The following is a 22,373-nucleotide window of genomic DNA, read 5'->3' as shown; positions in this document are numbered from 1 at the left end:
TTAGTCACGTAAATTCTTTCGAGTTGAAAACAAACCATTTCGATGCTGTGTTCATATATCCCCTAGGCTCACACATTCAGCTTTTCTTTCCATCTGTCTCATTCACAACTAATCGTAAACCTGCACACGAAGAGCGAAACAAGAAACACAAAAAAATTCATAATTCAGCACTAACTCTTTCCAGTGTAAACCGACGTCTCTGTTATTTCTTGGTAGTCACAACCTCGAGCAATTGTTCTCACTATTTCGTCTTTTACATCGATTACATGTCGCCTCATATACAAAATACTGGCAACTGCATTATTATATAACAAAAGTACGTCTATAAAATTATATTTTTTTACCTTCTTCCCTTCCCGATTCTGTCACCTGATAGGCCACAGAGATCTGATCGTTTGTGTGAATAATACAAAGTTAATCATGTGTAACACTGCTAATACTTTTAAAATGAACCAAACGTTGTCTTTAGACACTTGCAATGAAAATAAAAACTTTGACACGAATTTTTTAAGTGAAAGAAGTTAAGTATTTCGTTCGTTTTCACACGCAAGTCGTCGACATGTATTTACAACACGACACAGCATTTTCGCTCTTTTCCTTTTCTGTCAGATAGTTCTCCACTGTTTTTAGCTACAATAATCTGTTGTGTTGCAGTAATGCTCAGTAAGACCAACAGCTCAGCCGGCTCGCTTTCGGAGGTATAGAAGGAAACTCGTGTGCTTGTCAATCGTGCCTTCCAAATCGCCTTGAGTCTTTTCTTTTTTTTCCTCTTTTTTTTTCTTTCGGTCATATATATGCATATATATGCATTTTAGTTCGTGACGTCACACTCACGCCCACGGCTTAAATACTAACGCGATATCAACTCGGCACATGAGCCCTCAGTGTGCGTACGATTCCTGGATTGGTCGTTTAAATGACGGAACCAGCAACTATGTTACACATGCAAGCTTACTAAATATTTGTTTATTTTATCAAATAATACATTACAAAGACCTTTTTCTAATTGAGCTCTTTTAGAATTGATTGAAATGTAATTCTTCTAGAATATGACTAATATTAACTGAATGCACAAAAATAAAGAGCAACAATCAATGAATTTCTAAATATACTTATTTAAATATTGTTTAAATATTATTTAAATGGCATACATCCATATGAATGTCTTAATATTCATGCATATCATTTCCAGCTTTAACAATCAGTGTAATCTATGATAATGCTCTTCATTAATTATGAACTAATACGAACGTGTAAATGTTATTTGCCATTTTAACAATTATTTAAATGTAATAAACATATTTATTAATCACATGCAGAGAGTTTTACGGGAAGTATTCACTAACATATCTAATTATATATTGTTACTAGCAGGACCTGTTAAGCGGCGTTGCCCGGTGGAAGCATGTCGCATGCCCCTCCCTTTTGTAAAATGTTTAAATATGGCTGTTGTCCGTCTTGCCCAACCCCCCAACTCCTACCCCAACCTCGAGCGGCTTTTGGAATAGACACTCCCAGCATCATCATGGTAAGAATGGCTTTCGGAATGGACTTATCCCCTATTAAGAACGGTTTTCGAAATAGACACCCCATTTGTAGGGGGCGGGTTGTCAAAATATCTGCCTCAAACTTAATCTTGATAATCGTTGTCATGATCTCCACGCGCAAATACTATGAACCAACCTTGATTTTTTTTTGTGTGTAGTGTCAGTCAGAAAAAGATATAAATGTTGGGTACTTATGTATTTTTTGTTCCCAATCCGGTCAATTTGCAGTTTATTTCTAACTAGCAGGACTCGTTAACCGGCGTTGCCCAGTGAAAGCTTGCAACTCCCCTGGTAACAAGTTTAAGTACTGCTGTTGTTGGTATTGGCCAACCCCCAACCTCCTCATGTTTAGAACGGCTTTTGGAATAGACACCCCCAATATCCTCATATTAAGAATGGCTTTCAGAATGGATACCCCCAACCTCCTCCTGTTAAGAACGGCTTTAGGAATAGACACCCTATTTTGTGTGTAGAGGGGTGTCAAAATATCTGCCCAAAATTTAACCTTGATAATCGCTGTCATGATCCCCACACGCAAATACTATGAAATAACCTGGAAATTGCGGGTGTGCAGTGTCGGTCGGAAAAATATGAAAATGTTGGGTACTTATGTATTTTTTGTTCCCAATGTTATTATTTTGAAAGCCATTCTGAACGTGTTAGAGAAGTGTGTTTTGTAAGAAATCTGTGCTTCCACCTTAAAATTTAATAACCACATTATTACATGTTCAATAATAACTTTATTAAATTTTCGTTGTATAAAGTTTGTGAAGCATTTATATTATAGATAAATTGTTTATGTCAAAATGTAGAAAAGAACTTATGTTTACATCAAGCGAGATATCCATGTTGATCGTTAAGATCCCCTTTTGTTATAGGGTGTGCGTTGGTCAAGAAAAATAAAACAGTAAAAAAAAACAAAGAAAAGGGGAAGTCGGTAACTACTTTGCTCGAAAGCTTCTATTAAATATTAGCCTTTTTATAATGCAAATAGGTTACAAATACGTAGGTAAATCAAATTTTGTTTGTTTGTTTTAATAATTTCGCAACTGTAGTTTCTATAAAATAACTTTGTGCTTAATCACGTTAATTTAATCACCTTCATTTAATCACCTTCATTTAATCACCTTCATTTAACCCAACGGGATTTTTTTACAAGAAATAGTATTTAAAAATGTTATATTGCTTAATATTCGAAAAACTACTTATTTGTGTACTATGATAATGCGGTATTTTTTATTTAAACACAAATAGGTCACAAATAAGGAAAGTAAACGATAATGGTTTATTTTATTCGGAAAACTACTTATTTGCGGACAATTTATATGCGGTCTTAGGTCACTAATAACGAAGGTAAACAATAATTTTTTTATTCTAATGATTTCGCAACTGTATTTTCTATAAAATTAGTTTGTGCTTAAAACGCAAATACGTCGTAAATATCGAACGTAAACATAATTTTTTAAAAATTATTTTGCTGCTGTATTTTCTATAAAATAAATTTGTGCTTTTCGTAGGTAAACCATAGTTTTGTGCTTATGCGCGTAGAATTTTTGTGCTTCTCGGTTATTTTTATAAAAAATAATAGGCATAAAAAATTTTTTTTAAATAAATAAAATAAAATAATGATAATATTATTATTATTATTATTATTATTATTATTATTATTATTATTATTAATATTATTATCATATTGATTAATGATCGAAAAACTACTTATTTGCGGACCATTGCAATGCGTTATTTGATGTAAGCATACTATTTCCCTTACAAAATTATAAGTTCGGTGTATAAGAATTATAATAGAAAATACCAAAAAAATTCTGACCGGATTGTTTTGAAATAAAGGAAAGGTCTATAAACTTATATGCGTATTGTTTAAAAGCAGAAAATGTTCTGTCTAAAATAAATAAGAAGTGTGTATTTTTTCCAAACGGTGTTTCTTCTCTCTCTCTCTCTCCCTCTCTCTCTCTCTCTCTCTCTCTCTCTCTCTGTAGGTATCAGTCTATCTGCCTCTCAGCCTGCCTCCCTATAAGTATATCTTACGCTGTTTCTATATGTTGATGTGTCTGTGTGTATGTGTTTACAAAATCTGTAGTTTCCCCGTTGATATCACGAAACTCAAATATCGAGATTACGTCTTTGCTTTAATTTGCATAAAACAATAAGTTTAAATGACAACAGTAGAAGTTAAGTAATATAGTGGGGAAAGAGAAAATTAAACAGAAAAGAAACCGGTTGTTGAGCGTCCATGTTTTTTAACAGTTAATGTGTTCGTTATTCAATAAGGTATCTATTCTCGAATAAGCGGGTTGAGAGGTAGCAACCAATGATAAGTGATGGAAATGTATTAGGGAGAAGTCAGTATTTTGTGTAAAAGAAATGAAAAGTTAATGCTTTGTATAGGAGTTTATAATCCAGGTAAGAAAGATGACTGGAGGAATAGTAAGAATGTGTATATATTTTCCGGGTGTGGACTGGTGGCAGGAAGAGTACTGTAGAAAGAGAAGGGAAAAAGAACTGTTCCCTCTGTATATGATGGCAATCGTCGTGACGCCTTTCCTATGACGGCGATCAAAAGTTAGAGAAGATGTCTGATAATAGTTTAGACATAATAAATTTGTATGTGGCATCTGTTCTTGCACAACCTAAGGTAATTGGGCCCAGAGGGGGAAAACTGCGCCTCTTTTTTATATATAGGGATTACTACAAATATGACATTATTACGTACAATTTAAATTATACAAAAAAATATTTAAAACATAGATAATTTTTAAAAATCGATCAACAATACTTATATGGGGTTCAATAGTTGAAGCATGAGTTCATTGGTGATTCAATTTATTTCCAGGAGATGTCAATGTACGGGTCACGATAGTATATGCGTATAATAAATTATAATCAAATTAACATAACTAAATATAAGTTGGTATTTAGAATAAATTTAATCTAATACTATTTTTATATTAATATTTTCAAATACAATACTATTTTCATATTAATATTTTCAAATACAATACTATTTTCATATTAATATTTTCGAATACAATAACTCTATAACTATCTGATAAAATAAGATAGTACAAATTAAAATTATTGGCTGCTCATATGCAATCGTGTTTAGATTGCACATTTTTTTTGTGAAATCTGATATCGAAATATGACTTCATTGGTGAAGCCATTTACATTAGCTAATTTGATTTCATATATATCATTATATATATATGTGTGTGTGTGTGTGTGTTTGTGTGTGTGTATGACGTGTCTCTAGCGTCATCTAACAACCATTGAAGTTTTCCACTTTATGATACACGACAAAACCCGTGGTAAATTCCTTGAGTTGACATGAAAACTTCTCTGTATAATCTGTCTGTAAGTGAAATGCATCGCAGTTGTCTACCCTGCTGCATAGCACAGCGCATTCAATTCGCGAGCGCGCGGGCATAGAGGCAATCAAGTGACTAGTTTTCTCTGGAGAACGACAAAAGTGGCGCGAAAATACATCTGCAAAAAAATAGAGAGAATCATATAAGAAAAGGAATAATTAAACAGCAATGGTTTTTTTTGTGTGTGTATGTGTGTTTACTGAAATTGATTCCAAGCAAAGTATATTGCCACGGAAAGGTAAGGAGCTGTGAATTAGGAGCCTAACTTTATGGACACCCTGTTACAAGAAAAGGTTTCCCCTTTTCTTGTAAGTAAGAAAAACATTAGATAAACCGAGATTCGAACCTTGTAAGCAAGGTTCAGAAATAGATTCAGAAAGCAATTTGGCATTGTTCAGGTTCACATAAAATAGTTTAGAGATGTTGTTGGAAAAGGAACTGTTTAATTCTTTTTATAAAAACTGAATTAAAATAAGGTCAGAGAAAATAACGAACAATTGCAAATTAAAAACATATTGAAAAATAATTTAGGTCGAAAAATAGGTTAGTAACAATTCTTTGTCTGCAGAAATGGTTTGGAAACATGTGCGAATCACGCATGTTCATGCCACGTGGGTCGATCACATTTTTGGACACACGTATGACGTCAGGGCAGAAATGAATTCTCAATATAGGTGCTAGAGTCGAAGATGAGTTAGACAGAGAGAAACAGAGTTCACAGTCGAGTCGAACGGAGACAAGGCTGACATGAGGAGGGTCCCCCTTTAGAAGCGAAGGGTTAGTACATTAAAAATGTAGAAATAACTTTGAATTCCTGGATGTCATCATCATTTCGACCGGTCGAGCGATAATAAAGAACATCATCATATTTTTGCAACTGCCGTCTTCGTGTCATCATTCTACCAAATTAAAGGTAATGTGTAATCATCTTCTAATGAACTTTGTGTATAACTCATCTCAGTAATTTAAGAAATGACAGTCCTCTCCTGTGTGTTAAAAGAACTGATCACCCTCCTTTCTCCTATGATATACATTATAAGAAACCACAGACTTTAAAATGTATCTCTCTTCCATCTCCCCCTCACCAGCGCCGTCTCTCCAATATGAAATCCCTTATGCAACAATTCGAAGTGGTGAGTTATGCAGCTAGATTATTATTTATATTACAGACTTGGGAACAGGGGGGAATTCCAAAGACCAGTAGCATAAGTAAAGAAGCTATTATAGTAGAGAGCGTCCTATCATCTGGCGGTATCTACAGTGAAATGATGAGATTTTTTAATTGACTGGTTGATCTGGAATATGTAACTGGAGGAGACACCAGTACAACAATCGTCGATGCGCATTCCATCAAACTACTGGTAAAATGTGATGCAACATTGCAGAGATAGAACAGGAGCTAGCAGTGTGATATCTATTAGACTATAGACATTGTTTTTGATTCTGTATAAGATAAAGAGCTTAATAGTTGGTGTACTAGTGCAGATGTGAAAACAAATCTCCATACATAGGAAATGGTGACTGTGTAGAAATATAAGATCCTAACAAGAGCCAGAGACTATTAGCATCTTTCTTGCAGCTTACATGGCAAGGTGTATTTGTTCAGATTGCTGGTACATGTGACTGTAAAGTCAAAGAGTTTGAATGATTTACTTTCAGAGAAAGTGCTATCAGTCATGGCAATTGGTGGTTGAAAAGGTGTCTTATAATTGTTTAAGGAAACGAGCTTTGTTTTAGTACCATTAAATATTACCATCCATTTATGTCTCCATCCGACTATAGACTGCAGCTATTTTCTAAAAATTCGGCCTGTTCGTTTTGACTGTATTCTGAGAATAGTGTGGTGTCATCAGCAAATATACCCATCTCAGACACAATTGCACGAGTAATTATTTTCGTAAAATCAGGAACGATAAATCTCCAAGGATCAATCCCTAAGAATACCTTCATTAATACTCTGTTGATTAGATGTACGACTTTCGAAAACAACCTGGTAAAAAAAGAGCTAAGTATATTAGATTTCAATATATATATATAATTTTTTTTACACTTTTTTGCAAGATGGTTACCACTTATCATGGCCCGGAAGCCACTCAGGGATAAGGGTTATTGCGTGTACCGTGCGTTAATGTTGAGATTTGATAAAGTGTCTACTTATGGGGGCGATCCATCAGGAATTTCTTTATGTTGGACTTGAAGGCATCCAAGTTTTAGTCAGATGGGAAACAGGCAAACGGTACAGAGTTCCATAGGCGTGCACAACAGATGCGTGCGTTCTATCCCAACCATCATCAGTTGTAGTGTATGTGCGTTCATAGATCAGTGTTAAATCCATACAGTTGGTGATAACGAATGTTAGCATTTACGGTGCAACAAATTATCGCTAGATTGATTATAGCAAAAAGCGGGAAAATAATAAGAGACACATACAAAGATACGTTCACTTTTATAGATATACTAGCAGTTCAGCCCCCCGTTGCCCGGGTGTTTGGAGGTGTATGTTGAGCAAAAAAAAAAAGGTCAATTTTTTTTAATTTAACCCCTATTATGACCCCTTAACATTTATTGTTTTTGGCTCAAATCAAATTATAAAGTTAGCTCCATGTCCAGGGAACCTATATCTAAAATTGCAAGTGTTTAGACCCAAAATTGGCTTAGGAGATTGGTAGAATTCTCAAAGGTCAAATTGTTGAACTTTGACCCTTTAACAGCCAAATTTCTGGCCGAAAATGGATTACAAAGATTTTCCCAAATCTCAGTACTCTGCATATCAAAGTTCGAGTCTGTAGACTTTAAATTGACAGACTTATTTCGTAGGGAAATGTACACAGACACACACACAGGCACACACACACTTTTATAGATATATATAGATAAGCTTTACAGACACAGTGAAAACTTTTGGAAAATATCGGTGCTTAGTTCATGTTAACAATATACTTGAGCTTAATTAATCAAGTAATATACTAGGTGTCTTAGATAAGTTTCCATATGTTTTTAGTATGGACACTTTATTGATAGTCCACATATAAAAATCTAGTCCGCTTTGAAGTAATGTCCGCCGGCTTCAATGCAATTGTACTGTTCCCAGAACTTCTAGAAAGCCCCATGAAAAGAGACCCTTTTATCTCCTCAGTTGTCTCATAACGACAGCCCCTAAGGGTTTTTTTTAGCTTAGGGAATAACTAAAAGTCACAAGAAGCAAGGTCTGGACTATAGGGAGGGTGAGGAACTACTCGCTCTTGGTCAAATAGTGTAATCTTCTTTGAGCACCTTGGGAGAAACTTCGCTCAAATCTTCCGCATCTTCAGTTACTAGCGAATAAGTGGGTGTACAGCTCCCACACTGACATCAAACTGTGCAGACGACGGTCCTTATTTATTAAATTCTTTATTTGGCTAATCAACTCTGATGTTCTGACTTACTCCTCCTGCACCTCTTATCATCCCTTATAGACTCCCTGCCTTCCTTGAATCTCTTATGCAACTCAAAAACTGATGATCGATTCATGCAAGATGGTCTAAAAACATCCAATACGTTTTTGTGGCATTTTTTCCAAGTTTAAAACAGAATTTTATTGCGTATCGTTCTTCTGAAGTGTCCTCACGTCCAGATTGCATTTTTGAAATTCACCAGCTGTGACAATCAGGTTTTAGTAGGATGTATTCCAATTCCTGCTGTAACTGTTTATTTGAATCTGTAATCATAAAAATTGGTCAATCATCTCAAACGTTGTATAACAATAACATACTGAATTTCCAAGCGGATTCACCAATTTTAAATGTCTGTACAAAAAGTCTGGAAACTTATTGAAGGCACCTATTATTTTTTAATGTGAAATAATACATAGAATTAATTCCATAATCAAACAATGCCGCAACTCACACAAACCATGAAAGCCACAGACAAGAAGCATTAAATTCAAGTTTCCCCTTCTCTGTTTCACCAGTAGAAGATATTCGAACTTAGGATTAAATAAAATAGGTCTTATGGATTCTACGTATTCAATTTATATCCATTTAAAATCTTTTTTTTTTTCAAATGTAAATTAAGTATGCAATATTTGGAGGGAACTTGGCAAATTTCTTATATGAGAACATAACCTAATCTCAAAATCAATTATAGTACAAGCATTAGAGATTCAGCATGCATATTACACCAAACAAAAATTAATAACGACAATAATGTCTGCGTGTTAAGCATATATTTCTGTTCTCATATTACTTTCTGTTTTCGTTTTATTGTGCATAGTTCGTGGAAAGTGAAAGTCGTCACGACAGAGAACGAGTTCAACGTTTAATTAGAAAAATGCTCTTTTAATTTTTTCCATAACTGATATGCACTGGCTGATAAAATACGTATCAAATGCCATTGAATTCTTATAATGATTTCCCTTTTTTACTTGAGGGTCACATCTTATCAAGGCTCACGGGCCACTCGAGAATATAAGTGTTAGCTAGAAGATATAACATGATCAGTAATAATTGGGCTTGAGTATGGTTTGATTATTTTAGAGGGTGGCTCAACCGAAAACGAACGTTATAGTCAGCTGGGAAGAGACCCACGGTATTGTGTTTCACACACAGAGAATTATAGAAAACAAATTATGCCTATTGAATTTTCGTTTATGTTTTACCACAGAAAATGAGGAAAATGCTTGGCAGTAGTAGCTAGACAAGTATTTGTTGCAAAATTTTTACAGGCGGAAATTTTTTATATAGATTGGAGCTCAGTCGAGCGCCTATCACGAAAGTAACGATAACGCAGATTCAGACTACCTCTCCGTTCACTTACCGTATTGACGTCGTTTTTCTCCAAATACCTCCACCTCGCAAAGCTTTAAGACTCCTGGTGTGTCGTCCAGTTGAACAGTAATGAATTGGCCAACGTAGCCTTGACAATGCACCAACACTATTCCTTCCACCAACCGATCAATATCTTGTTGACAAATCACCCGGACACCCATAGGGTCTTTGTGAGTATACACTGACAGGGACCAAGTATAATCATCTGTAGAAAAATAGAAGAATTATTTTTCATGCGCATAATAATTTATTTATATTTTTTAGATTAAACACGCTCTTTCTTTAAATTAAAGAGAATTCATTATCTATTATATCATTGTATATAAAAAGCCGATGTCTATGTGTATGTTTGCATGTCTAACTAAAATTCAAAAAAAAATAACCAAAGATCCACAAACTTTATATTTTCTTGATTGGCGTTTCTTCGGATGTATAATATCTAAAATATAGAAAAAATATTTACTCTTTGACAACAAACTTGTCCCTGTTTGGTTAGGGGTTATCTACTAATTTGGACATTTTATAATGTTTTGTCTACTAATTTGGATATTTTATAATGGTTTGTCTACTAATTTGGGCATTTTGTAATGTTTTGCCTATTAATTTGGACATTTATAATGTTTTGTCTATTAATTTGGGCATTTTGTAATGTTTTGTCTATTAATTTGGGCATTTTGTAATGTTTTGTCTACTAAGTTCGACATTTCGTAATGTTTTGTCTACTAATTTGTGCATGTATAATGTTTTTCTACTAATTTGGGCATTTTGTAGTGTTTTTCTACTAATTTGGGCATTTTGTAATGTTTTTCTACAAATTGGGCATTTTGTAATGTTTTGTCTATTAATTTGGGCATTTTGTAATGTTTTGTCTACTAAGTTCGACATTTCGTAATGTTTTGTCTACTAATTTGTGCATGTATAATGTTTTTCTACTAATTTGGGCATTTTGTAGTGTTTTTCTACTAATTTGGGCATTTTGTAATGTTTTTCTACAAAATGGGCATTTTGTAATGTTCTGTCTATTAATTTGGGCATTTTATAATATTTTGTCTACTAATTTGGGCATTTCGTAATGTTTTGTCTACTAATTTGGCCATTTTGTAATGTTTTGGTCTACATATTTGGATATTGTATAATGTTTTGTGCGCTAATTTAGGCATTTTATAATGTTTTGTCTACTAATTTGTATATTTTGTAATGTTTTTTCTACTAATTTTGCATTTTGTAATGTTATTATCTACAAATATGGGCATTTTAGGATGTTTTTGTCAACTTATTATTTGGAAAGAAATCGACATCATATTTCAATGCAGAAAATTAGTCAGCATTTTTTCAAATTAAAAGTTTAGTAGATGTTAAATTTGGTTTATTGGCACTGCTTGATGAGTTTATAATGCGGCAATGGTGTCTTAATCTACAATCACAGCTCCTTATATTTAATCATTTTCAGGTTTTAGGGCAACGCCGGGTAGACCTGCTAGTTTTTTTGTTGATTTATTTTTTAATAAACTATCAAACGAAATAATTAGACATAGTATTTAGTTCGGAGAAATGATCCAGTTGCCCTAATTCAATTGTTTCACGTCTGGTCTTTTTTGCTGTTTGTTTGTTTGTTTGGTTTTTTTTGTCTTGGTTTTGGTTGGGGGGGTTCTTTTGTTGTTTTTTGTGTGAATGTTATCTACCCGCTAATCAGTTACAAGGATGAGTAAACTTTTCCAGATACTTTATCTGATCAGCAATTTGCATTATTATCTTCATTTTCTTTAATGTCGTGCAATAAATCCAATTATTCTCGACTGAGAACACTTTAAGTCTCACCATTAATTAATATATATGTGGCTCTTATTTTACTAGAGCTGATTTCATCAGCGTTAGTTTCCCTAAGGATTTTTCTTTGTGCTATAATCGCACAAATACGTGCTTAATATCCATCAGTTCTAGAGTTGTGTGATGTTTGAAAAACGTTCACTTTAATTGTTCTAATTAGTTTGTACTATCCGCTCCTCTATTATCTTTTGGTGTATATTATCCTAGCTGGCGTCTCTCTCTCTCTCTCCCTCTCTCTCTCTATCTATCTATCTATCTATACTTCATCTGTATTTCAGTCGAATTCCTTCTTTCCATGTGAATTTTGTGTAAATTGTAATTGTGTAAAACTCCATGTTCGCACACGTTCTGTTGTTTAAGAAATCGCAGAAATATTTGTTAGACGCGTTATGATGTAAAATCGTTACAATATACTTTGTAATTATACGTTTTGTTTTTGTTTTAATCATATACATTAATTGATATGTGCTGTAAACAATGAAGAGGCCTTTTTCTAACATATAATCCGGATTAGATAAATAAGTTTTCTGAAAGGAATTGATCCGAACTACATTTTACTGTTGTGAAGAGCATGGTACCACAAAGTAGAAAAAATGGTTATCCGGTATTAGTAGTTTATAGTGTTTTGTAATAAAACCGCAGAGAAAACTGATAATCTCAGAAATTCTAATAAAAAGTGTATGCTTCAGTGTCTTTATTTCCACAAACATTTACAGATGTATTGCTTTTATAAATATATAGTCTTAAATCTGTGTTAATATTTGACCCATAGATTGAGCCCAGCAATTAATACCACAGTTTACTGTTATACACTGGATCTTATAGCGCTAGAGAGAGATTATGTTAATTAGTATGAATTACAGGAATGTTAACTCAAGTAGATGTCAGGATGGCCTGGCGGCGAACGGAGATCAACCCATTGAATCTAGTGTGATTGATGTAAAAGTTCAGAGGTCATTTGCATAGACAAAACGCACTAACAGCAAGTGTCGATAGTATGACATAAATTACAATATGTGTTCGAGACGGCACAGAGTTTTCCGGCAGTTCGTAGCGAAGAAGCAATCGGACCAGATGTATCTGGCAATGTAGGGAATCTAAGTGTCTATTTACTCGAAAATCTTCGTTCGTCAACCATCTTAACACTAAGTGAAATAAAGAAGGAAGCAAGGTTAGCCTATCTTATAGAAGGAGTTAATTTTAGCCTCGTTTAGTCTCTCCCCTCTTGAACGTACTTTTGTCCCCAATAAACCTTTAAATCCGCCAATAAGTCTTAATCCTGTTTCCATACATGAGTTTTAATCTCTTAGAAGTGAACAGTCGAGCAACAGTCACTAGATGATGCAGCAATACAGATTAACGGGCAAATACTTGAAGGAGCGACGATCAAATAATGAAGACCAGTGATCGCGCATGTATGTAAAAAGGAGTTCATTAATTGCTTTGCTTCTTGATTGCTCACAAGCGACAACGCAAATATACACAAGTATGCGTTTGTGTGAAAATATTATGTGTTCAACTTCGGTGAATGTTTTATTTGGTTTATTGAAATGTTACTGTGTCAGAAAGTAGGGAGAACTAATAAACTTACCAACACCACCGAATTCTCCCAACTTTCGGGGTTTGTATAATATTTGCAGTGACAACCTTAGAGGACGGTTTAAAAAGTCAAATATTCGGTACTTATGCAGATAATGAAACATTTTTCGGTGGATGTTACCTCAAAATATTCGAAAATTGCCGGAATATACCGAGCGCTAACAATATTTTTAAACGCTAGAAAAAAGAAAACATTATCATAGAAAACATTTATCGCATAGTAATTTCAATTAAGAACATGGAAATACATTTTCTTTAAACCTCAACCTATGGTACATTTTATTCATTTTTTTTTTTGTAAAATAATGTGTAGCAACAAATGAAAAACTTATTTTGGGGAGTTTATTATTGTTTTTTGTAAGAAATGTTATTCTTAAGGAGTTTGGGGGATGGCACAAACACTATTTTTATGACAAAAGGTTTATTTTTTGTTGTCTACTTCGTATTTTTTCTCTCTTAGGAATTTTAACAAATTTTCTATTATACTATGGATTCCTAAGGAAGTGCCCTTTGAAAATATCTTATAGTACATTTTTCAAATCAGTCATGGTGTGTGACCCAACCAGCCACGGTAAACAAGATTATCCCGGAAGGATGGGTTACGGAGAGCTAAATTAGAGCTATGGTTGAAAATTGTCCCAGCGAAAGAGGAATTAGAGCCTTTTTATTTTAATGGTGGGTCCGGGAAATCAGTAGGTAACCCTGCCAGTTCCACAGTTCTTCAGAACGATACTAATCTCGTGAAAATCCGTCGCCTCTGTCGAAGGTTTTAGGCAAACATACATACATACATACATACATTTAAACAGATAGGTGAGATTTATATTATAGATAATTTAGTTTTTGACGATTAAAACTATTATTTTCTGCCAATTTAGTTATTATTGTTGAACGTCTCGTCATATTTTGGCGGTTGATGTAAGCTGCAGGGATAAAATCGATGGAAAAAATTCCAGGGTCATTCTCCGCATGAGTACAGATTATTGAAATAGTAAAAAAAATATTTGAGTGGTATATAATTGATGATTTTCTTGCTGTTTGAATTTCATCAAATTTCTCAACTTATTTTTCCCCCTGAAAGTGTTTGTCTGAATACAAAATAAAAACAGCGAATCTGAAAACTAAATGAATCACGCAAATAATTCTATAACGGAAAAGATTGAAAATATCCGGCAGTAAATATTTTTCTAAGTTAGATCGATTGAAGGGGTCAGGGTGGATGGGAAGGGAAAATCATTTTTTTTTCAATTCGTGATAACAAACAAAGATCTCAATGAATGAACCCACGCCCTGAAATACAAATATGAAATAAAAATCATGAATACTAATGATAAAAGTTCATGTGTTGATTATCAAAGGAAACATATTCAAATGAATTTACAATCGCTTAATGATATGGAAAATTGGACATTATTTTCTGTCTAATCAACGGATGTTTTTAAACAGTTTGCTGCTTATTTTGTATGCATTGGATAACGATAGATTATATTTATATTTAGCGATACTAGCTAATGCTGAAAAAAGAAACATGCTTTTTGCATACAGCAAACGTACACATATAGAGAGGGGGCGTTAAACAGATTTTGTTGAGTTTTACAGTAAATAACAGATAGTCTTTGTTAAAGTACTTCTTTTATTTGCACTAATCGAATCCGTTATAGTTTTTATAACCATATTTGTTTAATTTTGGGAGAAATATCTAACTCAAATAGTAATTGATATTGTGTATATCCCAGGAAATATCTCACATATATTCACTGTCGATATATGGTTAAATAAGAAAAACTGCGAAAAATACTTCGTAACTTATTTAAGTACGAAATATTATTGAATTAGCAAATCAATAAATCTTATGCAACATTTGCTTCATGTTTATATATGCATATATTTCACGATATTACATATTACGTAACAAAAATGTAAAAAAGAAAATGTTTTTTTTTAATCTTGTGATGCCATAGAGACGTGAGGTGGTCAAGTGGTTAATGTCACGGAATGATGACCTGGATGTTCCGAGTTCGAATACATTCCACAAAAATTACTTTCACTTAGGATGTCGACAATTTTATCGTGTTTTCTCCCGTAAGTACTCGATGTGTTTCTGGAAGGAATCCTGACTAGAAAATATCGGAGAAACCAATGCCAACAACAGAATCTTCGGATTCATACTATATGATGATGCAAAAAGTAGTTTTTTGTTTTGTTTTCTTTTTACATGGGGTTCACCACTTATCAAGGCCCGAAGGCCACTCAGGGATAAGGGTTATTGCGTGTACAGTAATCAATGAGATAGTATTGTAGTAATTATTAGTATTGGGTGTTTAGATAGAGTGTCTTACTTACGGGGGCGGTTTGTCAGGAGTTTGTTTATGTTGGACTTGAAGACGTCCAAGTTGTAGTCAGGTGGGAAACAGGCAAGCGGCAGAGAGTTCCACTGGCTTAGAAATTAGTCAACTTTTTGTATACGTTTTCGTACATGAGAAATTACGAACTTGTATCTATTTACTTCTTTGGAAATGTTCTATAATTATTAAAAACGATTTATAAATATAGAAATGCATTATAAGTAAAACACAAAAACTAATGAATATGTATCAGTATACATGAGCAAAATAAAGTTATTACTTGAAATGTAGCAATTGATTTAGGATTTACTTATAACAACTACCAGGTCGCTCGGCGTTGTCTGGTCGTAATATACGCGTAAATGTTATATTTTAATTCATGCAGATTTCGTATTTATTATTATAGAGGCAATTCTCTATCGATTATTATATTATACCTCATATGCAGTAGTGATTCCAAAACTTTATAAAATAAATGACTTGTGTGCCATCAGCTAGAATCGAAATCAAAACATATAGCTTAACAGCCTTAATCCGTTAGCTGTATAGGACTTGTATCCATATTTATAAAATCTGCAAAAGTAACGTTGTTTAATTGATAACTTTTAATTAGCGCATGCGCAGAAAAATGCTCATAGTCGAATACGTCAGGCCAGGGTCCGTATTTCTTTTTCAATTTTGACCACTTGGCAGCTACTGAACCGATTATAATACAAATTGGGAGTGTGCTAAAGGTCCAAATATCCTATATATCAATATATCATATTTCAACTACGCAGAAAAATATTCGGAGACTTTAGTAGAGACTTTTTACACGTACACAGACAAGAAAAATAACGTAAAACATCTACAAAAATTAGTTCAACTCTAAAGGGGCATAACCCAATATTAATTACAATAGTACATTTTCTATGAATCCCGCTCCTAATCGAAGTAAAACATGATTCTCTCCCCGCTGAAAAGTGCACAAAGAATATAACTGAATAGGTTATGATAAACTTGGGAGTATTTATAGCTACGCGGAAATTCACGTGCATCAGTTATTACACATAGGCAGCAAGTAGACTGTCGTTTCAACTGGCACGTCAAATATTAATCGACAAAGGTTTCTAGAAACAACTGTAATAATACAATAGCTGCTGATAAGAGAAGTTTTCGGGAGATGACTAGAAAATAGTCACAGAAAGTAGAAATTGTTATTTCTGGAAAATCTATAATAATTTGATGAATGATAATCGATAAACACTTCCACCACTATCCGCCCACTATGGTTTCATTTACCTCAAATAGTAAGGCTGATCTGCTTGATCATATTTTCACTTGGTGTTCCATCTTTTGATTTAACAAATTATTCCCGGCCTAATTTCCCACTACAGACGACAATTACACTAAATAAGCTATGACAATGTTCGTAGTCGTTTAGTGATTAGGACCGGCATCGTGTTTCGTGATGAGTAAGGATCTTACGGCATCAAATGTGATCCTGTGGAAAGTTACTTTTTGTGCCTGTGTCGTGAAGACGTTTCTGGAACGATTGCTTCGTACGGACACGGCACCAGCTCCCTGTGTCCTAATAACATGAAAACGATAGGTCGTGGCATGGACCCAGGGAGAATTATTTACTTTGTCGTAGGGACGCTTTTTGAACTGTTGTTACGCACTCTGAACGGCTACTAGCTCCACAACACAATTAAACGATAGACACATGTACAATAAAACATTAAAAATGAATCACTAAGATGATTAGGGTTGATTTAACGTCGGCTATATTTGCTGGTCGGTTTAATCTTCGGTCTTTTTGGTAGGCGTAATAATGAGCAGCGTTTTATCGTCGTTGGTGGAAGGCATTCTTCATGAGAGATTACTACTCTGAAAAATAAATGCTTCTACAACACAGTGAGCAAAGGTATTTTTTTAATAAACAATATTTTATTTTCAGCATTTAAGGAGTATTTTAAATTCGATGAATATCGATCCACCAATCGTCACCTGCAACCAAACCAAAACTACTATGAGCGCCGAGGCACACGTTCTGTCTGCTCGGCGTCTCAGGTTCTAACTGTTTAAAACAATACTATTTCATTCGCCTTTTTTTCTTTATTGAAAAAGAGATAAAGATACTGAAAGAAAAAAAAAAGAGAGATAAATGTTTTAACGCACATGTTTTTTTTTGTTGTTTTTTTTTTTCAAATTCAGCTGCCAGCATGCAAGGCTGATCTTTTAGGTACCTGGAGTCTTGGATGATTTTGACACAGCCATGTTTTGTAAACACTGTCGATCTTCGTGTGCTGAGAGCGTCACTTTTTAATAATATGCATTCGCTGGGATGTGTGTGTTTGGCATAAGGCCGAAAATGTGGGGAAATCAAGGCCCCTCCGAAAATTTCTCGCCCATTCTGCCACAAAACTAGTCATCACCTTTATCATTTCCTGTATATTATTTTAATAAGAACATTTGACATCTACAAAGCATGAAGATATGATTTTATCTGTACTATTATAAAGAAATGGTCTGCTTTCTTTGTTCTCTCAAAAATTTATAACAAACATTTTTCAGAATTTATTTGATAGTTTCGAATTTAACTTTGTTGTAACAAGAGTTTGGTGAAAAAACTATTGCTCGTCGCTAAAATCTTTGAATCCTTAATAAATCCTGTCGTAGTTTAATAACTTGGAATTATTAAACTTCGCTGACTAAAAACCTGTTTTACGGCGGATATTCTAACGGGCATTTCTAAAAATATATATACTGCACACCGGATAAGTTGGGTGAAGCTGGGTCAATAGAGCTATATATATATATATTCATCGTCTTTGCTGTTGCGCCCATCGCCATACCGGAAGTGGCGAAGGTTCAAATTAAGGCTAGTCGATCGAAAAGAGGGGATCAATAATATCGGCTAAAAGAGCGGTCCCCTTTCTGCAGAAAAGTGGTTAGTTGATGGTGAAGAAATTAATGTTTATAGCCAATTTTTCGATATTTGTCGTCCGAAGGATCACGCTTTAAAATGATACCGATTTTCTAAAAATCCATCGCCCCCGTCGAAAGTTGTAGGCATACATACATACATACATACATACATACATCATACATACATACATCATTTATACATACATCATACATACATACATGCATACATACATACATACATACATACATACATCATACATACATACATCATTTATACATACATCATACATACATACATACATCATACATACATACATCATTTATACATACATCATACATACATACATACATCATACATACATACATCATTTATACATACATACATACATACATCATACATACATACATCATTTATACATACATCATACATACATACATACATCATACATACATACATCATTTATACATACATCATACATACATACATACATCATACATACATACATCATTTATACATACATACATACATACATCATACATACATACATCATACATACATACATACATACATACATCATACATACATCATTTATACATACATCATACATACATACATACATCATACATACATACATCATTTATACATACATACATACATACATACATCATACATACATACATCATTTATACATACATCATACATACATACATACATACATACATACATCATACATACATACATCATTTATACATACATCATACATACATACATACATCATACATACATACATCATTTATACATACATACATACATACATACATACATCATACATACATACATCATTTATACATACATCATACATACATACATACATACATACATCATACATACATACATCATTTATACATACATCATACATACATACATACATCATACATACATGCATACATACATACATCATACATACATACATACATACATCATACATACATGCATACATACATACATCATACATACATACATACATACATACATGCATACATACATACATCATACATACATACATCATTTATACATACATCATACATACATACATACATACATACATACATCATACATACATACATCATTTATACATACATCATACATACATACATACATCATACATACATGCATACATACATCATACATACATACATACATACATCATACATACATACATACATACATACATCATACATACATACATACATACATACATACATCATACATACATACATGCATACATATAAATAGACAGGTGAGATTTATATTATAGATGACCTTTCATTTCTTGTAATTAATAATTTTACCAAGAAGTCTTCATAAGTTTCAGTTTTGGTTTCGATTAAAGCTGAAGGAACTCAAGTTATATATATATATATATATATATATATATATATATATATATATATATATATATATATATATATTCATAAGTTTTCGTTTCGATTCGAGTTGATGCACCCAAGTCACATGGATATATTATTTTATTTTGAACATCACAACTTTATAACATAAGAATCGATTGAAAATTTACTCTATAATAATAAATACGAAATATGCATGAATTAAAATATCATATTTAAGCGTATTTTACGGGCGTCCTTGCTAGCTTAGATAAATACTTTTGCAGTTTTAATAAAAAAAGCTATAATAATATCAGGGTGTCTCCATTTATGCTGAACATCCACAGAATGCCAGCATCAATATGTTACATATGAAAGATTCCGCTGTGGAATTTCCACGGGTCCCGCTAGTATATGTTTATTAAGTGAACAAAATAAAGGAAAATATAATTTCAAAAAATGCATCTCAAATCATGTGAAAAGTGCGTCAAAAATTAGGGCGATGTTATCTTTTATTAAGGTCATAAAGGTCAGGTTCAATCGTCAATATTTAGATTGGTTTTTGGATCGCATCTTGTTACTAATAAGATCATCGCGGACAATTTACTGATTGACTTTTTTATGCGGTTTTGGTTAATCTTTTCGAAAAAAAAATGTGTTACTAGACATTTTATGTATTAATACTTAATTTGATTTTTATTGATTTTATCTCGTTATTTTAATTTAAAGAAAGTTTAAATACATTAAAAACAGCTTTTTCTTTGTGTTTTTACAGTATCATGCGCAGTTGAAAATAGTATTCCAAATAAAACTTCTTCGATATACTTACGTATCAGGTAAAAAATATGTATCTACACTAAAAATTAGGAAAAATTATCGGGTAAAAGTTTAATTCAAAATAAAAATCAATTTTCGTATTTTGCCATTCCGTCATTGATGAGAGCGGAAATATATGTAACGCACTGGGAGATAACTCAGTCTATCACTTTAGCGAGTAGTAATGGATAGCGGATTGGCACTTAAGAAAACTTATTTTATTTTTCATGAGATTATTTTTGCGATGAGATTTTTTGCAGATAAAAAACAGCACTTGTGCAGTATAGTGCCTATAGGAAAATTGTATTCCAAGCAAAAATCTAGATATTAATTTAGTTGTCCGTACTTCCAGTCTTACAAAAAAAATCATCGCAAACATTAACGAATGAAAAACGAATTACTTCCCGTTATCTCTTTAAAATCATTGAAACCATTTCCTCTCCAAGAATTTTCAAAAAAAATATGTCTATCTTTTTACGATTTCAAATTGGCTATTTTATTTTATAATTTAAAAAAGTCATGTTGAGAGTAGGCTGTAAGTTTGTTTTTTTTATTATAGTTTCTTTTTAAAATTTAAAAATAATGGGCAAGTGAAATGACATCTGTTCCTTTTATAATTTATATTATAGTTTCTTTTGAAAATTTTTAAATAATGGGCAAGTGAAATGATATCTGTTCCTTTTATAATTTTTATTATAGTTTCTTTTGAAAATTTTTAAATAATGGGCAAGTGAAATGACATCTGTTCCTTTTATAATTTTTATTATAGTTTCTTTTGAAAATTTTTAAATAATGGGCAAGTGAAATGATATCTGTTCCTTTTATAATTTATAAAAAAAAATTATTCTGAAAAAAAAAAACAATGTGTTGTGTGTTGAACTTTCACTGAAAACATCTAAATTTTTTAATCAATTCTTTTTAGTTTTAAAAAGATAAAGAAGAATTCGTTAAAAATTGTTTTAAATTCGCCATTATTTGTATTATTTTATAATTTATTCATTTTATTCATATTTAAAAAAATGTTTAACTACCGTGGAGTTTGCACGGGTTCTTCTAGTTATTTTTAATCAATTATATTAGATATTGTTATAAATTTTGACATGAGTATACCTAGTTGCATTTGATACGTAAGGATGCGAATTAATTTTCACTTGAAATGCAAGTTTTAGATGTGAACTATACTGCACAAGCGCCATTTTTTTATCTTCTAAAAGTTTATATTTTCCTCGTGCTTATTTTCATTTCCCCTCTATTTTGTTTTCTGTTTCTTTTTACATATCTCTATTTTTAGTATCTCTCTCAGGCGTACACCTTCTTACTTTCAAACGCATACATTGTCCCCCCTCACTCGCTCTCTATCTCTTTCATACGCATGTACCCTCTTCTCCTCTCTTTCTATATCTCTCTGTCTCTCTTTCCACCTCTCTTTCTCTCTCTCTCTCTCTCTCTCTCTCTTTCCAATATCTGTAATTTTCCCTCCATTGCCACCCGATCAAACAAGATGATGGTTGTACTTACTCGACCGCCGGAAGTAAATTCGGACATTTTGTATCTTGTAGACACTCTGCAAGTCGACCGTCCACCACGGCGTCGCCTCTTCTGTCGTTTCCGCGCACCAACTGTCAGCATCCGTCCTTCCGTCGACGACCAACGAAGATGTAAATTGATTGACCTCCGATGATTGCGAGGTCGGTTTATGCAGAGCCAAATTCACTTCGCCAGCTAAACGAAAAGAGGGAGGAAGCAATC

At 33.1% G+C, this 22,373-nt stretch overlaps 1 protein-coding gene across 1 annotated transcript; it reads right to left on the bottom strand.

Moving 5' to 3' along the window:
* Positions 1-4,408: 4,408 nt before the first annotated feature.
* On the bottom strand, positions 4,409-9,907 carry LOC145283637 (uncharacterized). Its single transcript, XM_080132599.1, has 2 exons — positions 9,728-9,907; positions 4,409-5,051 (listed from the first exon to the last, which is right to left on the bottom strand). Exons 1-2 carry the CDS (start codon positions 9,897-9,899, stop codon positions 4,825-4,827), a joined length of 399 nt encoding a protein of 132 aa, XP_079988725.1. The 5' UTR covers positions 9,900-9,907; the 3' UTR covers positions 4,409-4,824.
* Positions 9,908-22,373: the final 12,466 nt, after the last annotated feature.

Source organism: Euprymna scolopes, chromosome 1, assembly GCF_053919585.1.
Source record: "Euprymna scolopes isolate OS-2025 chromosome 1, ASM5391958v1, whole genome shotgun sequence".
Lineage (NCBI taxonomy): Eukaryota > Metazoa > Mollusca > Cephalopoda > Sepiida > Sepiolidae > Euprymna > Euprymna scolopes.
The sequence above is the reverse complement of the archived record's forward strand: the minus strand, read 5'-3'. Positions and strand labels throughout refer to the sequence as shown.